The 19442-nt window shown below is 58.7% G+C and overlaps 7 protein-coding genes across 7 annotated transcripts; 3 read left to right on the top strand and 4 right to left on the bottom strand.

Moving 5' to 3' along the window:
* Positions 1-1416: 1416 nt before the first annotated feature.
* Positions 1417-1746, bottom strand: CDEST_00651 (uncharacterized protein; the record flags this gene model as incomplete). The annotated part of the gene is made up of 1 exon (XM_062916810.1): positions 1417-1746. One exon carries the CDS (start codon positions 1744-1746, stop codon positions 1417-1419), a length of 330 nt encoding a protein of 109 aa, XP_062772861.1.
* Positions 1747-3391: 1645 nt separating this feature from the next.
* CDEST_00650 (Putative NTF2-like domain superfamily protein) lies at positions 3392-4222 on the top strand (the record flags this gene model as incomplete). The annotated part of the gene is made up of 1 exon (XM_062916809.1): positions 3392-4222. One exon carries the CDS (start codon positions 3392-3394, stop codon positions 4220-4222), a length of 831 nt encoding a protein of 276 aa, XP_062772860.1.
* Positions 4223-5648: 1426 nt separating this feature from the next.
* Positions 5649-7614, top strand: CDEST_00649 (Putative cytochrome P450). The gene has a single exon (XM_062916808.1). The coding sequence runs from the start codon at positions 5872-5874 to the stop codon at positions 7507-7509; it is 1638 nt and encodes a 545-aa protein (XP_062772859.1). The 5' UTR covers positions 5649-5871; the 3' UTR covers positions 7510-7614.
* A 1-nt stretch (position 7615) lies between these two features.
* CDEST_00648 (uncharacterized protein) lies at positions 7616-10080 on the bottom strand (the record flags this gene model as incomplete). The annotated part of the gene is made up of 1 exon (XM_062916807.1): positions 7616-10080. The coding sequence occupies one exon, from the start codon at positions 10078-10080 to the stop codon at positions 8026-8028; it is 2055 nt and encodes a 684-aa protein (XP_062772858.1). The 3' UTR covers positions 7616-8025.
* Positions 10081-10171: 91 nt separating this feature from the next.
* Positions 10172-13006, bottom strand: CDEST_00647 (Putative protein kinase domain, prion-inhibition and propagation, HeLo). Its single transcript, XM_062916806.1, has 2 exons — positions 12755-13006; positions 10172-12684 (listed from the first exon to the last, which is right to left on the bottom strand). Exons 1-2 carry the CDS (start codon positions 12831-12833, stop codon positions 10853-10855), a joined length of 1911 nt encoding a protein of 636 aa, XP_062772857.1. The 5' UTR covers positions 12834-13006; the 3' UTR covers positions 10172-10852.
* A 345-nt stretch (positions 13007-13351) lies between these two features.
* CDEST_00646 (Putative glycoside hydrolase/deacetylase, beta/alpha-barrel) lies at positions 13352-14131 on the bottom strand (the record flags this gene model as incomplete). The annotated part of the gene is made up of 1 exon (XM_062916805.1): positions 13352-14131. One exon carries the CDS (start codon positions 14129-14131, stop codon positions 13352-13354), a length of 780 nt encoding a protein of 259 aa, XP_062772856.1.
* An 828-nt stretch (positions 14132-14959) lies between these two features.
* On the top strand, positions 14960-18794 carry CDEST_00645 (Putative biotin/lipoyl attachment, Carboxyltransferase domain, subdomain A and B, biotin carboxylase). Its single transcript, XM_062916804.1, has 2 exons — positions 14960-15205; positions 15265-18794. Exons 1-2 carry the CDS (start codon positions 15006-15008, stop codon positions 18767-18769), a joined length of 3705 nt encoding a protein of 1234 aa, XP_062772855.1. The 5' UTR covers positions 14960-15005; the 3' UTR covers positions 18770-18794.
* Positions 18795-19442: the final 648 nt, after the last annotated feature.

The following is a 19442-nucleotide window of genomic DNA, read 5'->3' as shown; positions in this document are numbered from 1 at the left end:
AAGGTAACGAGATGCTGGACGGGTTTGACGGGACAACCCTGAACCACCCGTGTTGTCAGGCTCGTTTGAAGAAGAACAAAGGGCATGGTAAGCCGCACCTGCGGCAGACAAGGGGCGATAACTCGTGCGGAGGCTGAGGCGAAGGAAGTCGAAAGGGGATGATGTATACCAATGTAGTGGGTTATTTGGGGAGCTTTCCAAAACTCGACGGTGGACCGACGCGGCAGAGGGTGGTGTTTTTGGTGGCTGTGCGGTTCTGGGGACATGCTCCATCTTGGCAACTCCCAATTCCAGTGATGACGCTTTGAAACGAAACATTTTGAAGGGATGGGGGGGGAGGACGAGAGACGGGATCGTCGTTTGAAGTGGGTGCGGACGCGCCCCGCGCTCGCATTGGTAGGTCGACGTACGGAGCCGGGGGGTGTCCCGAACGGATCGGACTCCGGGTGTGTTGGAGGGGAGGAGGGATTAGGGATTGGCATGTCCCCTCCCTGCTTGACTCCCGCGAAAGGAGGGGGGAGGACCTGCGGATGTGACCGAGACTCAATTTTCACCCTGTGGCGTGGTTGGGGCCGTCTCATTGGACTGTGTTCCCTTTCACACGATCGGGGGTTACCGTTGGAAGGCCCCAGCCGAGATCAGTCGGTTTGCCAGCCATGTCCCGGGCGGCGACGGATTTTTCCATTGTTGGTTTCGCTCGTTTGGAGAGCGACACCGTACCCGGGAGTCTCGCGTTCGGACTCGGGTCCTCGGCCCGGCCTGCGGACGGCTTGCTGGGCCGCCAGGCATCTTCAGATCCGGAAGCGTGTGTCTGTGCCCGCCGCGAAGCGGAGTCGATGCCGGCCCCGTAACCGCCTCCACGCGAAGGATCGTGTCGGCCCGAGATTTCCAGTTGTGCCAAGGGCCGCCGTCAATCTGACTGAGTTGATCGACCAGAGCATAAGCGGCGGCATGCCCGAGCTTGTAGTTGGTTTGAGCCGTTGTTAACCCGATGAATTAGATGGCCGAAGACTCTTGCCTTTCACCTGGCAGGAGTGGATGGGAAGACGCGTTCTTGCATCCGGCCAACCTTGGAAAAAGGGTCACGAGGAAATCAGAAGACAGGTACTTTTGATGCAAGTGGCTGTTTGAAAGTGGTGGGCTTCTGCTGACTAGGATCAACAACCTCGCCAGTACCAGGATTTAGGAAGGACTTGGCGACTCCGTAAGCTTAGTGTATTGCGCAGTCAACCGCCTACTCCGACGCAGATGATGGAAAAGAGTTTGAAACTTCGATCGAACTATTTCCCTTTGGTCGTCGCCCCCCCCCCCCCCCCCCGGGGGTTCCCAAAACGCAAACAAACACTCCCAAACTGAACTCCTCCGCTAGCTCGTCTCGATTTCGCTGTTTAAACCTCACGGTAATCTAAGCCGACGCTAAGCCTTCTGGCCGTTCTTGAACCATTCCTTGAGCGTTTTGATCTCCTCCTCCGTGAGGGCAGCCTTTTCTGTGCCGTGCAGGGAGATGACGTAGGTCACGAGGCTGCCGGAGTTGGCAGGCTCGCCGGCCAGGCCGCGGGCCTCGAGGAGGGCGGCCCCCCGCGACGGCTCGGCAACGAACTGGGAGAGCAGGGCCAGCTCGTCCGAGTCGAGGATCGGGCAGGGGTCGTTGTTGCGGTCGATGATCTCCCGGGCGAGGGTGTGGGATTCGATCATCTCGCGGGGGGAGGGGCCGGTGTACGGGGCGGGCTCGACGGCGGTGGCCATGGTGACTGTGGGAGCGTGCGATGGTTTGATGGTGTTGTGGGTTGGGTGAGTTGGGAAGTCAGTGGTGGCTGTGTGAAGTGGAGATGTGCTCAGAGGCGATAGAACGAGAATCGCGGACGCGACACGGGGGATACAAATACTTTTGGTTGGCTCACCTTTGATTACCCCTCTTATTCGTGTTGATAAAAGACGACAGCCAACGCGCATCCCATCACCGGTGCTGCCTGGGGCAGGCAACGACATAAAACGGCCGCGATGCCCGTGCCGTGTGGCGCGGCTCCAAGGACCTGCCATGATGAGAAAGCCGCCATTGTCTCATTGGCCCGCCGGTCCCTGTCGCCTCAACCAACGGTATTGAATATGAAGCAGTCGGGGCATCTTGTAGCCCGGGCAACGTCCGGTAGGAGGGGTGCCTGGGAATGGAAACGACGCATGTAGGTGCAGGGAGGAAGATGAGTGAATTCGGATGATGCCTCACTTCTTGTTGACCTTGTCCGTTTCTCAGCCAGCTCTCGTCACATTTCAATCTGTTGATTCTGTTCGAGACGATGCGCTGGCGCAATCTCCGAAAAATGGCCACAGGTATATATTGATACTTTCGCAGACTTTTCGCATGGGGTCTGGGCAATCAACTCGGGAGCGCGAACAAGGAGGTTCAGGCAAGGCAGCAGGATGTCTCCAGACTTGGCCCGAAGCCTGAGGACAAAACCAAGAAGAGGCCGGATCATCGGCGATGTGGGGCCCATGACCGAATCCGGATGTGGGTCAAGACACGGGAGGGGCTGCCACAGTGGCCGGTGTCACCCCTGTCAGAAACGACGGTCGAGGGAGCCTGTGACTTGGGTCATTGCGCATGTAGCAAAAACAGTTGACAAACAGAGCAGAACAGGCGTATATTCCGATACCGAGATTTGATATGAGAGAGCATCATGTTGGGCACTACAAGATTGGTGCCAGGTATTACACTTAATTCTGTGGGCTTAGTGAGTCTGGAGTGCTGTCTCGGAATCGTGGGATCCTGGCTAGACTCTGCGGCGCCGTAATCTTTGTCTCAAATGGTCCCTGCTCCTTCGGATGCTTCGGAGCCTGCCAGTAAAGGCATGGTCGAAATGACGAAGTAGCGAAATAGCGAAGCTTGATGACGGGCGGACAACTGGTTTGATTACCGCGAGGCGTCTCATGCAGCGGCCGGTAGATTATTTGACCGATTTGCGCGAAGCCCAAGTTCATTGAAGCTTCGTGACCCCATAAAATAACTGTACCAAGATTGTGGCGGATGTGACCTTAGAAGTTGATGCTGTCCGTCCGCGTTTTTTCGGTGCACAGTTAGTCGATTTGGGGGGGCGAAGGTGTGTCCGCTCCGATGCCCGGTAACGAATCCCGGCCCGACGGGGCAGTTGGCGGCTCCGAATCACGACCCCACGGCGACACCTTTAAGCAACGTATGATGGTCCCGAGACACTGTGATCGTGAGCAGGGGGGTTACTCAGACCATATAATACGCTCGGATCAGGCTCCTCACAACCCGGGAAGAATCATCCCTTACACACAATTACCACACCTCCTCCACAAACCGAGAGGAGCATCACTCGTTACACAAACACCACAAGAACACCCGGGCGGCCCACTCGACCAAATCCCAAACATGGCAGCACAAGGCCTCGACGCAATCCTGCAGGCCTTCCTGGACGCAGTAAACAACAAGAAGTGGGATGAGGTGAACAAATACCTCCGGCCGTCCGTGGCGGCGGCCTACAACGAAAACCCGGAGACCAGAGACGACTTCGTCAAGCGGCTCACCGCAACCGCCGACAGGGGCGACCGGCTCAACGCAGACTCGTGGACCATCGACGAAGCGGCCCAGACTGTGGGCGCTCGCCTAGTCACCAGTATTAAGGACGCCGCGGAGGGAACGCCCGCTCAGGTCTGGGACCTGGTCATCGTCTCCTTCGAGGACGGCAAGATCGCCCGGTTCTACCAGGTCGCCTCCAAGATGAGCCGGGACTCCCGCGCCGGGCCGCCGGCGCCCGAGGTCACCCCCAAGCCGTCCGGAACCCTGCTGTCGGCGGGCGAGATCGACGCTCGGTACCGCGAGTACATCTTTAGCTACAACGAGGGCGCCATGCACACGGTCCTGCCACGGCTCTGGTCCAACGCGGTCTTGTTTAACGGCAAGCAGTTGCCGGTGGATATGGCGGTGGTCCTCCTCGGCAAGATCCTTCTGCCCGTCATCGCCGGCCTCAAGTACCAGATCGAGGAGGTTGCCGTCGACGAGAGGAGGCAGCAGATCGCCGTCCGGCTCTCCCTCGAGGGTGTGCCGGAGAACGACTTTCTCCAGAAGGGCGGTCCGGGGGAGAAGGTCAAGGTGTACGAGCACGCACTTTACGGGTACGAGGACGGCAAGATCAGTTGGGGGTGGGCTGCGCAGGCGTTTGACACACTGCCTCCGCCTGCTCCAGGGGCTGGCGGTCCTTGAGGAGCCAAGGTAGAGTGGCGTTCAGTGGCAGAACATCGACTGGTTGCCATTATCCGGTTCACATGGGTAGATTGTGCTAGGGTTCCGGTCCATGAGCGGTATGCATGCTATAGATTAACGAGACCCTGTCATGTGAGTATATTTCCATCGGACCCAGGTCTATGATGTCCGTCGCGAGTACCATGCCATGGCTTCCGGGAGGTCGGGCATTGAACATGCCTAGATGCCTGTCAACATTGCGTCACGGTTCAACGTACAAAAGAGCCTACTACTGAGAAAAATGCCGGAAGTGCGAAGCTACCACAATCGAGGTCCTTTTGTTGCATTGCATACAGCAGCTGTCCCTTCTCCTGAAGATTTGCAGATGGCAAGGGCCAAACCACGCTCCCGTGGATAGAGAACTTCCCTCATTTCTCAGCCTGTACGCTGGGCTACACGATGATTCTGATGCGTATACCGGAAAAGAAGAATTGATAATCGCTATAGGCGGTGCAACGGCATATGGGGTTGTTCGGACGATAAAGAACATGTTCTTGGACGGGCGCAGGGTGAACGGCTTCGCAAGACGAGGACGCTTCTTCTTCCTCGCCCACGTCAAACCAAGAAGTATGCTAGGCTGATTCATGGATTCATCGTATCCTGCTTGCAGACAGGGAAGAAGAAGCGCGTGGGCTTTATTGCCCTCACAACGAAGAACGGACACCACGCTTGACACGCCCCGCCTGTTGTTGGAATGGCGATGTCCCTCGACGGTTTGGTTGGTTCAAGGCCCCGAGAGGCTGTAAATCGTCCGGTGGCGCCGGATTATACATCTGTCGTGCACCTACATCCAGTGGCCGCGCCGAGAAAAAAACGGAAAGTAGGAAAGCAGTGGCTGTTGCCAACTTGTCTCCTCCAGCGGTTTGGCCTGCGGCAGTGTAACTCTCACAGGTCCGGACCAGCTCCATTTTCTAGTAGTTTGCCAAACCCGTGTCAAACAGGACACCAGTGCGATGACGGCACACTCACAGAGAAAGCATTTCGCCTCTCAATGGCTGGATTGTTTCTTCAAAGCGTACAAGCGTACTGGTCGCGATGGTAGTCCGGGGCCAAAGTTGGAACAATGGGCCAGAGAGAAACTGGCGACTTTATTAACACTATTCATGAGCCGTTTAAGGCTGCGGTTGGAGACTCTGGCCCAAAGAGCCTATGCCCGCCCCGCCCCCGCTGCGACACGGGCCGCTGGTCCAACGGTCCGTCCCCATCCGGCGGGGCTTCCGGAGCGGAGCATTTGCCGGATCTTGGTACCTCTTCCGGACAAATCCCCCACTCTCTCGCGGGACGGACGGCAACACATCAACATTCGGCTACCCTACCCCTGGACCTTGTCCCCCCTCGGCCCATCCACAAACCTGACCTTCTGCTCGTGGTGTCCTCTCGCCATGCCCAGAGAACATGACGTTGCTACGGCAGGGTTGGGAATCCCAAGCAATGCATTCGGCCAACTTCCCCGCCCGACTGCAGAAACCTGGCGGAGCGAATGATGCGAGCGCCGTTAATAAACAAAACCACATCCTGCTTTCAACGACGGTCTGCCTTGTCTTCAATCTGATCAAGCATAGTTACATACTAATTTGCACAGCTGGTTTCCAACAAGGTCAACGACGAAAATGACCAGTTCCTCCACTTCGACCCTGCTGGGGGCCGTCGCGCTGGCGACGGTTCTCTTCGTCCTCTCGCGAATCAGAAGTGGCAGCCCGTCTCGCAAACCGCTCAAGCTCCCAATCATCGGCGACCTCCACAGCTCGCCGCGGGAGAAGCCCCTCCTGCACTGGGACGAATGGGCCAGGACCAACGGGCCGGTGGCCGCGTCGAAGCTCTTCGGCATCATCCCGATGGTGGTCCTCAACACCTCCGAGGCGGCGACGGAGCTCTTCGCGAAACGCGGCGCGCGCTACAGCAACCGGCCGAGCTCGGTGAGCATGGAGATGATCACCGGGTCCGGGCCGGGCAAGTCCCGGTTCACCCTGATGCACGACTACGACGCCGACCTGAAGCTGCACCACCGCATGCTATCGCCCAGTCTCGGGGCCGTCGCCGCGCCGCGGTACCAGCCCCTCATGGAGCTCGAGTCGAAGCAGCTCCTGGTCGATCTGCTGAGCGCCACCGCAGCAGCAGCAGCATCGCGGGGGGGCAAAGACGACGGCGACGCGGTCATGGAGAGCACCGAGATCCACCGTCTCTTCGAGCGCACGCAGGCCAGCGTCGTCCTGGGGCTGCACTACGGCATCCGCGTGCCGTCCGTCAGCGACCCCGTCTTCAGCCGCATCGTCGACGTGCACGACAAGGTCACCCACGTCGCCGCCAACCCGAGCCTCGTCGACTTCGTCCCGCCCCTGCGCCACCTGCCGGCGTTCCTGTCGCCCTGGCGCCGCGCCGCCGACAGGCTGTTTCGGTCGCAGAGCGAGCTCTACCTCTTCCTGCTGTACCAGGGCATGAACGCATCCGGCTGGAACGCCACGAGGCAGGCGCGCGCCGTCGCCGCCAAGCACGCCGGGGACGCGGAAGGGGCCGGCGTGCCGGAGATGGACCTCGCCTTCACGCTCGCGACCAGCGTCCAGGGCGGCATGGAGACCGCGCCCAGGCAGATGATGTGGCTCCTGGTCGCCGCGCACGCGAACCGGGACTTTCTGACGCGCGCGCACGCCGTCCTGGACAAGTTCGTCGGCAGGAAGAGGCTGCCGCGGTTCGCGGACCGGTCGAGGCTGTCGTATGTCGATGCCATCGCGTCCGAGGTCATGCGGTGGCGGCCGGTGGCGCCCGGGAGCATCCCGCGGCGGGCGGACGGGGAGGACGAGATCCTCGGCACGCGCATCGTCGAGGGGGCGACGCTGTTCGCCAACTCGTGGGCCATCGGGCGGGACAGAGAGGTCTTTGGGGAGGAGGTGGGCGACCTCGGGGACTTCGTGCCGGAGAGGTGGCTGGACGTGGACGGCGCCATGCGCACCGAGCTCCCGCTGGCGGTTTTCGGCCACGGCAGGAGGAGCTGCCTGGGCAAGCGGGTGGCGACGGACAATATCTTCATGGTGTTTGCCAGCCTGCTGTGGGCGTTTGAGATCGTGCCGGTGGAGGAGGTCGACACGATGGCCATGGACGTGGCGGGTTTCATGACGGCGCCCTCGGGGTTCAGGTTCGGCATCAGGCCGCGCGGGCCGTGGGTCGAGGAGGTGATCCGGAGCAGCTGGAAAGGGGCCGAGACGGACTTGGGCAGGGTCATGGGGGAGTGGTCAGACATTGATACCCGGTAGTTTGGGGAGCGGTTCGCCGTGCCTGCTGACTTTGTTTGTAGGTGGCGGATGCGGTGTTGCATGTTATGTATATTGAATTTCTTGAACCGCACGGCTGCCCCCTGCTGTGAGAGGGGTTCACCGTGTCTCAACCAGAGTCGGCCATACATTCCAGAGTGAGGGAGGCCGACAGGCTACGACATTGGAATATCTCACTGCAAGCCTGGACGTGGGGGTTCTGGTAATGGACAAGATCGTATAGCGATTGCGCGTTGGGTTTCTTTGCATAATTTCTAGGATGTCCACTTATTTGTAAAATTTCTAGAATCTCTGTCGGGCCAGAGCAAGGTAAGAATCTTTGGTATGATCAAGTGAACAAATCCTCAAAATTGAAAAGTGAACGTCTGAGGCTGTCAAGCCTGTGTTGCCCCATCACTATGCAATAACGAACACCAAAGGGAAATTGATCCCTTCCCGATTGCAATTGCTGCCTCTCAGAAAATATGTCTCCAACGTCGGCTTGGAGCAAATGACGCTCTACTCCACGACGACACTCACACGAGCCAGGTTCATCACTCTGCCGTAAGCCGCTCCCGGGTCCCCCTTACGATGAGAAGTGGCCCGTACGATGACGACGTGGTTACCAGTGGTGTTGTAAGTGACCATGTGCTCAACACGGACGGTCTGGTTAGGGGTGATGGCAGGCCCAGGGTGGGAGAACGCCCCCGTCGAGAAGATATCCCACTCGACATCCACCACCTCGCCCGTGCCGGGGGGCGTGTCAACGGTGGCCCGAAACGTGACCGCCTCCCCCAGCTTCACGTTGCAGTGGCGGCCGCCGTTGACCGAGAAGTCAATTACTGGCTGAATGCCGCGTCTCTCGACCGCGGAGGGGGGAAGCTGGACCGAGTTGTCGTTGGCGGAGACGATGTACGAGGTCGCGTCGGGCGCGGGGACTCCGTCCTCGACCCAAGACACCATGTCCTGGAGGGCTTGCTGGTAGATGCCGTTGTACGGCACGATAATGGCGAGGCGACTCAGGGGGCGCTCCTCGTAGTAGTGCTCCGCATTGTCGTTGTACCAGAGGCGGTAGTTGTCGTCGAAGCGGTCGCCGAGATGCTGCTTCACCTGGGATTTGTACCAATCCGCGTGCCAGGGGAAGGCATCGCTATCCATGAGGTTCTGGACGACGATGAGCTTGCAGCCTATCGCGCCGGTGTGACCTCCGCCGGCCACGGACGAGGCCAGGAGCTTTGACGTGTCAAGAGGGCGCTGTGGGTAGAGGGTGCCGTTCGCTGTGCGGAACTGATCGAACCCGTAGAAGCCCGCTCGTTGCGGGACCTGGTGTCTATAGTACGGATGCGCTGCAAGGGACCACCTGTTATCGATTTGTAGTCTGGCGCCCTCGGTGAGCTGCTTCTGAACAGTACAGTCGTTGGCGGCGGCTGTCGAGTCGTTGAAGGCCATGGTCTTGCTGTGCGTGTACAAGGTGCCGCTGATGACTCCCAGCTCAGTCCCGTTGAGTCCAAAGACGGTCAAGTCGTAGCCATATATGTCGGCAACAGCTGCTGGCGCGGTGCCTAGCACGATGCTGATCGGCATCCCACTGCCATCCCGCTCGACGCCCTGAACAGTCGTGTTGAATTCAACCAGCGCGCCTCTAATGACGTCGCCGAGGGGGCTCTGTTCGGTTCCTAGGTAGCCCGGCTTTGACCAGAAATCGTCTGCGTAGGTAGAGTCGAGAGTCTTGAGGAAAGTGTTCTTCAAAATGTTCAACGTGGAACTGTTGGCCACCTCGTTGAAGTGCTCCCAAGTCCCGACGGGCACGCCGAATTCTGTGACTTCGAGTAGCATCGATCGCTCGACTTGGGTCAGGGTCGGGATGGAAAAGGGGTCTCCGTTGCCACCTGGCCGAAGGACCTCTTGGATCTCGGCCGACTTGTTGCGCAAGACAAGTCCCGCCATGGCTCTGACCGACGGGCCGTTGGGGGCAGAGACGGGCACGGCTTGGACCATGGCAACAGCGCCGTCCCAGATTCCGACGGTATTCTCAATGCCGCCAATGACCTGGTTGGAGCCCCCGCTACCACCGTAGACATAGCCATAGATGCGGGTAGTGTTGCCAGTCTCGTAATACTGCGCGGCGACGACCCTGGAGAACTTTGCCGCCGCAGCCTCGGCGCGGTAACCGTTCGTGCCGGTCACCTGGACGGTGTAAGCGTTGCTGTCCAGCCCGAAGCCGATGGTCTCGTTAGTCGCGTTCTCGGACTGGGTCGGATACGCGAATTGGAGAAACCGCCCTTCCCAGGTGTCCTTGGGGGGGAAGTAAAAGTTGAATCGAGTGGACGTGTTGAAGAAGTGGCCCGAGACGCGGTAGTGAGGGCCCGGGGCTGTTTCGTCGGACTCGACGTCGATCACAGGGTTCTCGTAGAGAGGATCGATACAAGTCGAGGTAACGAGCATAGAACCGCCGGATTCGGCGGGAATTTCGCACGCAGGTGTAGAGTTCACGGCGCTGGCTGGGCATTTTGCCAAAACCAAGGCGGCCAGAGCCACGGCTGGGGCTCGTACGGAAGTCTGAAGCCACCTCATTCTACCGTTCCCGCTGTGCGTCCGGGGGTTAGAATATGGGCATTCTGGGAGGGAGTGACTTACACACTATCGAAGACATACAAGTCCCAAAAATTATCAAGAGAGTATGGCAAGTAACACGGATGGAAAGTAAACCAAAGGATCGACGAGAGAATGAAGGGAGATGCTGTGACCTGATGCTCAACGGCGACTTGGTCGTATAGTCTTATAAATATTTGAAGACTGGTCTCTGGAAGCCCCTACAATCCATCGTTACATAGACTGCAATAAGACCGAGGAGGTACTGCCAAGTTGCCAAGTCGCACAATCCTCGAAGGGAAATTTCGCGTTTGCATGATGTTCCCATCCAACGGTGGCAAGGGTTGTCGTATCGGGTACGAAAAAGTCAACAGCGTCTCGCATGTCATCCGGCCCCACCATCGACTAGATGGATCCGCGAACCGCACCGCCGGGTTCGGATCGTCATTTCTGTACATTAGTGACTCGCTGCGCCCGTGGCCGGCACTGGGCCGGCATTGGGTTTTCCGTACGGGGCGGTGTTCTGGAAGAAGAGGTGCAAGGTCTCGAAAGCACGGGGAGAACTGCAGACAGAACCTCATTTCTGGCCTCGGAGCCTCTCTCCAGCGCTAAGGGATACTCTCTGCCGGCCATACGTTATCAGGCATTTTTGGTGGATACCCATTATCAAGTATGAGTGACCGCTTTTGGGACTTCGAAAGTGCATCTGCTCAGTCCGAATGACACCTGTCCATCTGGCGTCAGAAGACCAAAACTAAACGCGCACATCGTCCAACTTCTTCACCACGTCCTCGTAAAACCGCATCGAAAGACGTGCGGCTACGTTGTCGTCGGTCTCGACATCATGGTCCGCTAGCCCCAGGCTCTCCCCGCCTTCAATGCACTTCCGGGCTGCCTCCTCGAACATCTCCCCCATGTTGGCGCCCAGCTCGGCGATGCGGTCTTGGTCAAGTAGAGCGTCTCTGACTCTTAGGGCGAGGCTGGGCCGCCGGCTGATGTCGTAACCGAGAACCTCGTCTACCGGACGCCAGTGGGCGATCTCGACGAACAGCACGCCGAGACTGTACAGATCGAAGCTCTTCTTGAACCGCTCCCTCTCGGCGGGGTTCATCAGCTGTATCTGAGGATGGCGGTACAAGTTGTACTCGGCATCGTCCTGGGGGATGTCTGTTGCTTCATCACTGCGCGCGGGACGGGAGTAGTCGAAGCCAGTCAAGTAGGGCTCCGCGTAGTTGACGTGGCCGCTCTTGTCCCGGAAGAAGACAACGTTGTGGCTGCGCAGCCCCTTGTGGAGCCAGTTGACGGCGTGAAGATACAGAAGGCAGCTACTGATGGCGTGTGCCAGCTTGATTCTCTCCGTGATCCGAGGTTTCCGCTCGATCTGGAAGAGCTCGCGGAGGGATGGCGGAGGCAAGGACGGATGCACCTCGTTGCCGCTGGGTCGTTCGAACACAAGCCCGAGCTTCCGATCCAAGCTGTCGTCTTCCGGCGCGTCGCTGTCGGGTCCCAGCATGTCGAAGAAGCCAAGACAATGCAGTGTCCGGAAAGCTTCGGGCTTCGGGCTGTGGTTCAGGAGAGCGGCAAGCTTGCCTACCCTGTCCATGATGATCCTTCTTGGCGGCGACTCATCTCCGGCTTTCTGGCGATCGTATTCCTTCCATTCCACCCACACTCTCCTTTCGGATCCGTCGGCGTTGCGGAGCATGGCTTCGCATCTCGGTTGGTCAAAGTCTTCGGATTCTTCTTGAAGTAATGTGATAGTTTTTCTGTCCAAGACAAGCATGTCCCGCCGTGCTGGCTTCCCCAGCCCTAGAGACATGGCCGTTGCCTCATCCCACGGTCGCTGTTTCTCGGGCTCCATCGACTCGTTGAAAGCTTTGAACTTGGCGAGTTTGGCAAGCAGATCCAGACCGTCTGCGTTCTTTTCCCGCTGAGCCTTGGACATGGACGAGATGTTTGCCGGTGCAGTGTTTTCCAGCTTCAGGCTTAGAGCCATCACAAGGCGCCCCAGATCTGCAACGCGATGATGCAGCTGCAAGACCCCTCGGTTGGTATCTTGCACGGTGTCGCGGATCTCCACTTGCAGGCGGGCGTCCAGGATATCAGTCATGTTGTCGTTCAGAGCAGCAAACCTGGACAGGAGGACCTCGAATGCAACTTTGTCGAATGAGACCCAGCTCAGCCTGAGAAAAGTCTCTTGGGACTGGCTTTTCAGCTTGCCCATGGCCCGCTTGATGAAGTCTTTTCGCCTCTCGGGCAACGGGAAACTGGCGGCGGCAGCATCTTTCTCGGGGTGGTCGAGGACTGTGTCCTCGTCAGAGGTCGGTTTCAAGCGCTCATTGCGGCGCTGATGGTCCTCAAACTCCTTGAACAAGCACTGGACCTGGACCAAAAGGTCCAGGATCGTGGTGCGGTGGAGGACGAAGGTGTTTGTGCTGAGAATCTTCTCGTGCTGGTTCCCGTCCAGGTCGAGCAGGCCGGACGTCTCGCTCCAGGCAAATAGTCTCTGTTGTTCCATCCGCAATCTCAGGTTGAGAAACTTGCAGTCATCGGGGAAGTTCTTGGCCGTGATTAACAGCTGGATACCTGAGTCTGCTTAGTACCTCTTGTCTCGATGCAACGTGCTGCGCAGCGACGACGATGGATCATTCGTTACCTTGCACACAACCGGTGTAGACTTGCAGTCCGATGGACGCAACGCCGATCGCCAAGCCGGCGGCCGAGATTGGATCCATGATAGTGGCCAGAGTGAATAAGTGATTGTTCCTTTTCGGCGGACAATTACGGTGTGAGTTGGTATTGGCGAAGACTGACAGACTCGGTCGCCAAAACCCGTGTCACCAGACGGAAGAGAGACTCGTTTTGTGCATTTTTCTTGGTGCGCCTCTCCCGCGATGGATAGGTTGTTTGCATGCACGATGCATGTGTTGAGGAACCCGAACCCCGAGTCGGACGAGTCGGAGGAGAGACTCAACTAGGTACCTTAGTATACCTACCTAAGTTAGGTAGATGTCGGCAGATGTTGGTTGCTTGGCGAGTGCCAGCTGGTAGGCTTTTCCAGACACTTGTGAACGGCCCGGCTTCCCGTCAGATATCCTCACTCTTTTTTCTATGGTCGCTAGCTACCAACCAAGGGAGGCAACTAGCCAACATCATCATTCGTTGACCGTCTTACCTTTTGTCCATTGTCCTTTGTCGAAAGCAAACTATTTCAAATATTGTTACAGCCAATTCTCTACAACCTCAGACATTGCTATTTGGCAGGAAACTTCTGCCTGTTCGCCTCATCAACCGCCCTACGCACCCCCGTCACATTCTGAAGAACCGTCGGATGGTCCGAGTGAACGCAGATGCTGAATGGCTTGCCCTGGAACCCGAAGCTGAAGACGTCGCCGTTGTTGTCCTTGCCCGAATCCTCAAGCGACGCAGATAGGGCTCTCTCGTAGCACAGCTCTGGAGTGGCCACCTTGGACTGTGCGACCGGTATGAGCTTGCCCTCGGGGGAGTAGTCGATGTCGACGTAGACCTCCCCCTGGAAGGGAATGCCCAGCTCTTTGCACATGGCTTCCTGGGCGGGGTTCTGCGACGCGTAGACGGGGACGTCGTTCCCAAAGGTGGCGCACGCTTCCAGGACGGCTCTCATGATGGCCTCGTCTCTCTGCATGTAGAAGAAGAGCTCGCCGTGCGGTTTGATATGGGACAACGCGACGCCCTCCGAGTCCAGTATAGCCTTGAGGGCGCCTACCTGGTACAGCACCATGGCGTACATGTCCTTGGGGTCGATCTCGATCTTCCTGCGGCCGAAGCCGAACATGTCCTGGAGTCCGGGGTGGGCGCCGGCCCTGACGCCGTGCTGCTTACACAGGCGGACGGTTTTGAGCATGATGGTTGGGTCGCCGGCGTGGAACCCGCAGGCGATGTTGGCGGCGTCGAGGTAAGGCATCAGCTGCTCGTCCGGGCCCATCTTCCATCGGCCGAAGCCCTCGCCCATGTCGGCGTTGATCTCGTATTTGCGTGCGAGCCCTGAAGCCATTCTGAAAGGTCGGGTTACAGGTTGCTTTGTGTGAAAAGAGGAGAGAGGCGATTGGCGCAAGCAGTGGCGCAACGGGAAGCTGGAGGAGAGTATACGGTAGGGATGCATCTTGTCTTGGTCCGTCTTATTATTATCGCAGAGTTTCTGCTAAACAACGGGCTCAGTGGCCAACCAGGGAGATCTCAGATGGGACAGAGTTGGAGTAGCTCTGGTGTGGGAGAGAGTTGGGGTTAGGTGCTCCAAGATGAAGATGAAGCGGAACTTTGGGGAACAAGCTTCGCGGTTGGGGGATCAGGTGGTCCTTATCGCAGAAGTCCAGGTACTAACAGGGGGGAAGATACAGGTAGGCATGGGTGGTTACCTGTACCTGTGACAGCCCCATCCCGCCCCCGCCCCCCGGTAGCCACTTCAATGCGGGGTACCTAGGTTACTGGTGATTTACTGCTTGATGGCCAACTGCCCCCCCCTAAACCTGGGTGGGAAGCTTGGTCAATCAAACATGCCAGAATCAAACCACACCAAACCTCCTCCACCCTCCAAACTTTCATGCATACTTGGCCGATGATCTCTTTATCTTGAACCGGAGTGCCGGCAATGCCACTGCTCAAGCTCACACACGACAACGGCCTCGGCCATGCCCCTCTCCCGGGGCATCGGCTGTTGGGGTAAAAAAGACAGACACCGGCCCGGTCCCAGTACGTCGTGCCTCCTCACCATAATGGTGCGGACTGATGAATCGAATCGGCTCATGGTCATATACTGTAAGTCACTCGACCCTCCCTCCACATTTGTCCGGCCCTCCTCTCCATACACATAACACTTGCTGACTTAGGATCGAGCCCTTTATTGACTCTTTTGAATTACCCCCTGCGATATGGAACCCAAACCACTCCTCAATATTAAGAAGGTGTTGGTGGCCAATCGAGGCGAGATCGCCGTCCGCTGCATCAAGGCTTGTCGCGAACTCGGCGTCCATAGCATCGCCGTCTACACGGATGCCGACACGACCTCACTGCACGCTCTGCTGGCGGATGAAGCAATCCCGTTGCGGGGCAGTGACACCTACACAGACGGGTGAGTGCCTCCGGTGTAAGTGCTAATGGACGTACATCAGATAGCTGACCCTGCCACAGCAATGCCATCTTAAGCATCTGTAGAAGCACACGCGCTGACGCCGTTTTCCCTGGATATGGCTTCCTGAGCGAGAATGTCGAGTTCGCCGATGCTGTTACTAGCGCAGGCATCGTCTTCGTCGGCCCCTCCTCCGCTTCAATCAAGGCCATGGGCCTCAAGCACGAGGCGAGGTCCATCGCTGAAGCTGTCAATGTCCCCGTCATACCAGGAACATCCCTTATCCCCTCAACACACGAGGCCATCGAGGGGGCCAAGAAACTCGGCTTCCCCGTCATGCTCAAGGCCACCGGGGGAGGCGGTGGCATGGGCTTACAGATCTGCTACGACGACGACGACGTTCCTAAGGCTTTCGCCACTGTCGAGAGCCGAGCTGGCGCCCTCTTCAAGAACAGTGGCGTCTTCTTGGAGAAGTACTATCCCCGTTCCCGGCACATCGAGGTGCAAGTGTTTGGAAATGGCGTCGAAGTCGTCGCCCTGGGAGAGAGGGAGTGCTCCCTCCAGCGCCGTCATCAAAAGGTCATTGAGGAATGCCCTAGTCCGTTTGTTGAGCGGACCCCTGGCCTGCGCGAGAAGATGCTGCAGGCAGCAGTCAACTACGCCTCCCAGCTCAAGTACAAAAGCGCCGGCACCGTCGAGTTCCTGGTCGACGACGAGACAGCCGACTTCTTCTTCCTCGAGATGAACACGCGCCTGCAGGTGGAGCATGGCATCACGGAAATGTGCTACGGAGTGGACCTCGTCCAACTGATGCTGTATCAGGCCGACTTCGAGCGTGGGGGTCACTTGGGCATTCCCTCGGTCGAGTTGCAGAGCATCTCACGACCGCAACCCCTCGGTTCCGCCATCGAGGCAAGAGTATACGCCGAAGTGCCTCTGCTCGACTTTGCACCCAGCCCGGGAATTCTTCAGCACGTACACTGGCCGCAAGGTGATGGCGTCCGCGTTGATACGTGGGTGAAGAGTGGCCAGCACATCACACCTCTCTACGACCCCTTAGTCGCCAAGGTCATGGTGCACAGCCCGGCCGGCCGGGCGGATGCTCAGGAAAGAATGCTTGCGGCCCTGGCTGACACGGCCTTACAAGGGACCCAGACAAACCTGCAGTATCTGTCGCAGGTGTTGCGGTCTGACGCATTCACCAAGGGCAACACGCTCACCAACTTCCTGGCCACATTCCAAGTCGACGTGTGCGCTGTACAAGTCCTCAGCCCCGGCGTCTTCACCACGGTCCAGGACTACCCCGGGCGAAGGGCAGTGGGACACGGAGTTCCCCCCAGCGGTCCCATGGACGATTTGAGCAGCCGAGCAGCCAACATCCTCGTCGGCAACGATCCGCGAGCTGAACTCCTCGAGATCACTATGACTGGCCCGGAGCTCATGTTCCACGAGTCGGCAGTTGTGGCTGTCTGTGGTGCCCAAGTGCCCGTGGCTGTCGCTGACGAGGAACGGCCAATGTGGTCCCGCATCATCGTGAGGCGAGGGCAAACACTCAAGATCGGCAACGTTATCGGCGACGGCCTCCGGACCTACCTCGCTGTGAAGGGCGGATTTCCCGAGATCCCGCTCTATCTCGGCTCCAAGTCCACAGCGCCGGAGCTTGTCCTTGGTGGTCTGCAAGGACGGAAGCTGCAAACAAACGACATCCTTGCCCTCTCCTCGGAGTCGGGGTTGTGGGCAGACACGGCGTCACCCTTTTCGCTACCTCGAGGGGCCATTCCGGAATACAGCGTCTCCGAAGTCTACTGTCTCGACGGCCCGTACGGTTCGGAAGATATTCTCACGCCAGAGGGCATGGAGACGATCACGAGCTCCAAATGGACCGTCAGTCACAACAGCAGCCGTAGCGGAGTTCGGCTGGAAGGTCCGCGATTGAAGTGGGCTCGCACGACGGGTGGAGGGGGCGGGTCCCATCCGTCCAACGTCTTTGATTACGGATATCCAAACGGCGGCGTCAACTGGACCGGAGAGTATCCCATCATATTCTCGCGCGACCGGCCGGACCTCGGTGGGTTTGCCTGTCCGGTGACCATCTGCTCGGCCGAAATGTGGAAGGTCGGCCAGCTGAAGCCGGGCGATGCCGTACGGCTGCAACTCGTGAACTTTGAGGACGCCATTGAGATCACTCGCGGAAACGAGGCCTATTTGAAGTCTGTTGCCGCTCTCGTCGACGGGCAAGACATTGCGGTTTCCCCTCCCAGGAAGACGTTCGGGCCTCAGAACAACACGTCCTCCATTTTACAGACGACTCAGCCCCATGGCGACCATCCGCGCGTCACCTATAGACAGGGAGGCGATACTTCCATCATTGTCGAGTATGGCGAGCAGGTTGCCGATCTACGAAACACCATCTGCGTTCAGATTCTCAAGGAAAAGGTGGCGGCCCGGGGTCTTGTCGGTGTACGCTGCGAGCCAAACCTCGCCACGCTCACCGTGCACTACGATCCGGTCCAGATACATCAGTCGGAAATGTTCCGGAGCTTGAGGCAGCTCGACGAGAGCATTGAAGAGATTGTAGGAACCAGGATGGCAGTCCGCGAACTCAGCCTCCCGCTGTGCGTGGACCACCCCACAGTCCAAGAGGCTACAAAGCGATACATGGAGAGCATCCGGCCGACGGCCGCCTACCTCCCGGACAACGTCGACTATCTGCGGAGGAACAACGCGCTGAGGTCCCGCCGCGAAGTCTTCGATTCCCTGGTCAACACTCCCTGGCTTACCGTCGCCGTTGGCTTCTTCGTCGGCACCCCCATCCTGTTCCCGCTCGACCCCAGGTACGTCTTTACGGGCCAGAAGTACAACCCCAACCGCGCATACACACCGAGCGGCTCCGTCGGCCTCGGCGGGTCGCTGTTGGCCATCTATCCTGTGGCTGCCCCGGGAGGCTACCAGCTCATGGGCCGCACTCTGGGCACGTGGGACATGATGGGTACTCGGCCGGGATTCTCCCCATCGCGGCCGTGGCTGTTTGATCACTTTGACATTGTGAGATTCCGCGAGGTCTCCAAGGAGGAGTTCGACCAGGCAGAACGCGACTTCGAGGGAGGAAGGTACGAGTTTGAGATTTCGGAAGGCGTCCTCGCGATGGACGAGTACATTGCCAAGTTCGACGCGGCAGCGCGAGACCCCGCTCACCAGGAGTGGCGCGAGCGTCAGGCTGCGGCGGCGAGGGAGATGGGAGAACTTGAGCAGCGGCTCTTTGGGGAATGGAGCGAGGCCAAGGCGGCGGAGATGGCGGGCCAGAGCGAGGTCGGGGCCGAGGCGGCATCGGCCGATACGATCACGATCGAGTCGCCCATGAACGCCAACGTGTGGAAGACGCTGGTCAAGGTCGGGGACGTGCTGGAGGACAAGCAAACGGTGGCGATTCTGGAGGCGATGAAGATGGAAATCAAGGTGGTGGTATCCGAGGCACAGGCAGGAGCCGTGGTGACGAAGATTACACGGCCGCCCGGCAGCGTCGTCAGCCCGGGCACGCCCATCGTGGTGTGCAAGAAAGCAAGGTAGTTTGGTTAGATAGCCAGCGAGCGCCATCGGACGAGATAGATTGACGCCTGTACACGTAGTATTATGACTTTAATTTCGTGTGCAAGATTGAAACTCACCCTGTAGGAGGAGGAGTGGAGGGGCAAGAAAGGGTGTGTCGATGGTCCGCCGGGCATCCGCGCCCCATTCATCCGGGCCCCGACCGAATGCCGCGCCGTGAGTGGATCACGAAGCATTCCAATGGTCCGAATACCAGGAAGTGGGGCCAGATTACCGGCCGAATACGGCAAGCGGGGGATTGCTCTCGCCCCGGTGCTTCTCCCTTTTCTCCCCCACGACAGATGCGCCGGCAGATGTGGTTTGATGAGCCTTGCCGCGTGGAGCCCCCCGAGACACCGCGATCATCCTTGCGGCGCGCCTCGCGGGGCGGCGAGGACGGGGCTTCACACGTGGCTTGAGGGGCCGCCGCATCGTTGTGTGGACGCCAGACGGTATTTTGTGAGTGTGTGCGTGTTGTGTGTGTCGTCGGACAGTCGCGGCTCGCCAGGGAGTGGCGGGCATTTCGGGACGAATCACCCGCGGCAATTTGCTTTGGATGGTTTATTTTGGATGAAATTCCGGGCGGGCGGGAACATGGATGGAGTCGGTAGGTGAGGCCAGGCCAGGCCAGGCCAGCTTCGTAGTCCTCGGGCGG

This window comes from Colletotrichum destructivum, chromosome 1, assembly GCF_034447905.1.
Source record: "Colletotrichum destructivum chromosome 1, complete sequence".
Classification (NCBI taxonomy): domain Eukaryota; kingdom Fungi; phylum Ascomycota; class Sordariomycetes; order Glomerellales; family Glomerellaceae; genus Colletotrichum; species Colletotrichum destructivum.
This window is presented reverse-complemented; position numbering and strand designations above follow the sequence as displayed.

Coding starts and splice junctions, on each gene's coding strand:
- CDEST_00647 (XM_062916806.1), bottom strand. CDS start 12,833: ATGGATCCAATCTCGGCCGCCGGCTTGGCGATCGGCGTTGCGTCCATC. Junction 12,685..12,754: donor CTACACCGGTTGTGTGCAAG/GTAACGAATGAT, acceptor AAGCAGACTCAG/GTATCCAGCTGTTAATCACG.
- CDEST_00649 (XM_062916808.1), top strand. CDS start 5,872: ATGACCAGTTCCTCCACTTCGACCCTGCTGGGGGCCGTCGCGCTGGCG.
- CDEST_00645 (XM_062916804.1), top strand. CDS start 15,006: ATGGAACCCAAACCACTCCTCAATATTAAGAAGGTGTTGGTGGCCAAT. Junction 15,206..15,264: donor AGTGACACCTACACAGACGG/GTGAGTGCCTCC, acceptor ACCCTGCCACAG/CAATGCCATCTTAAGCATCT.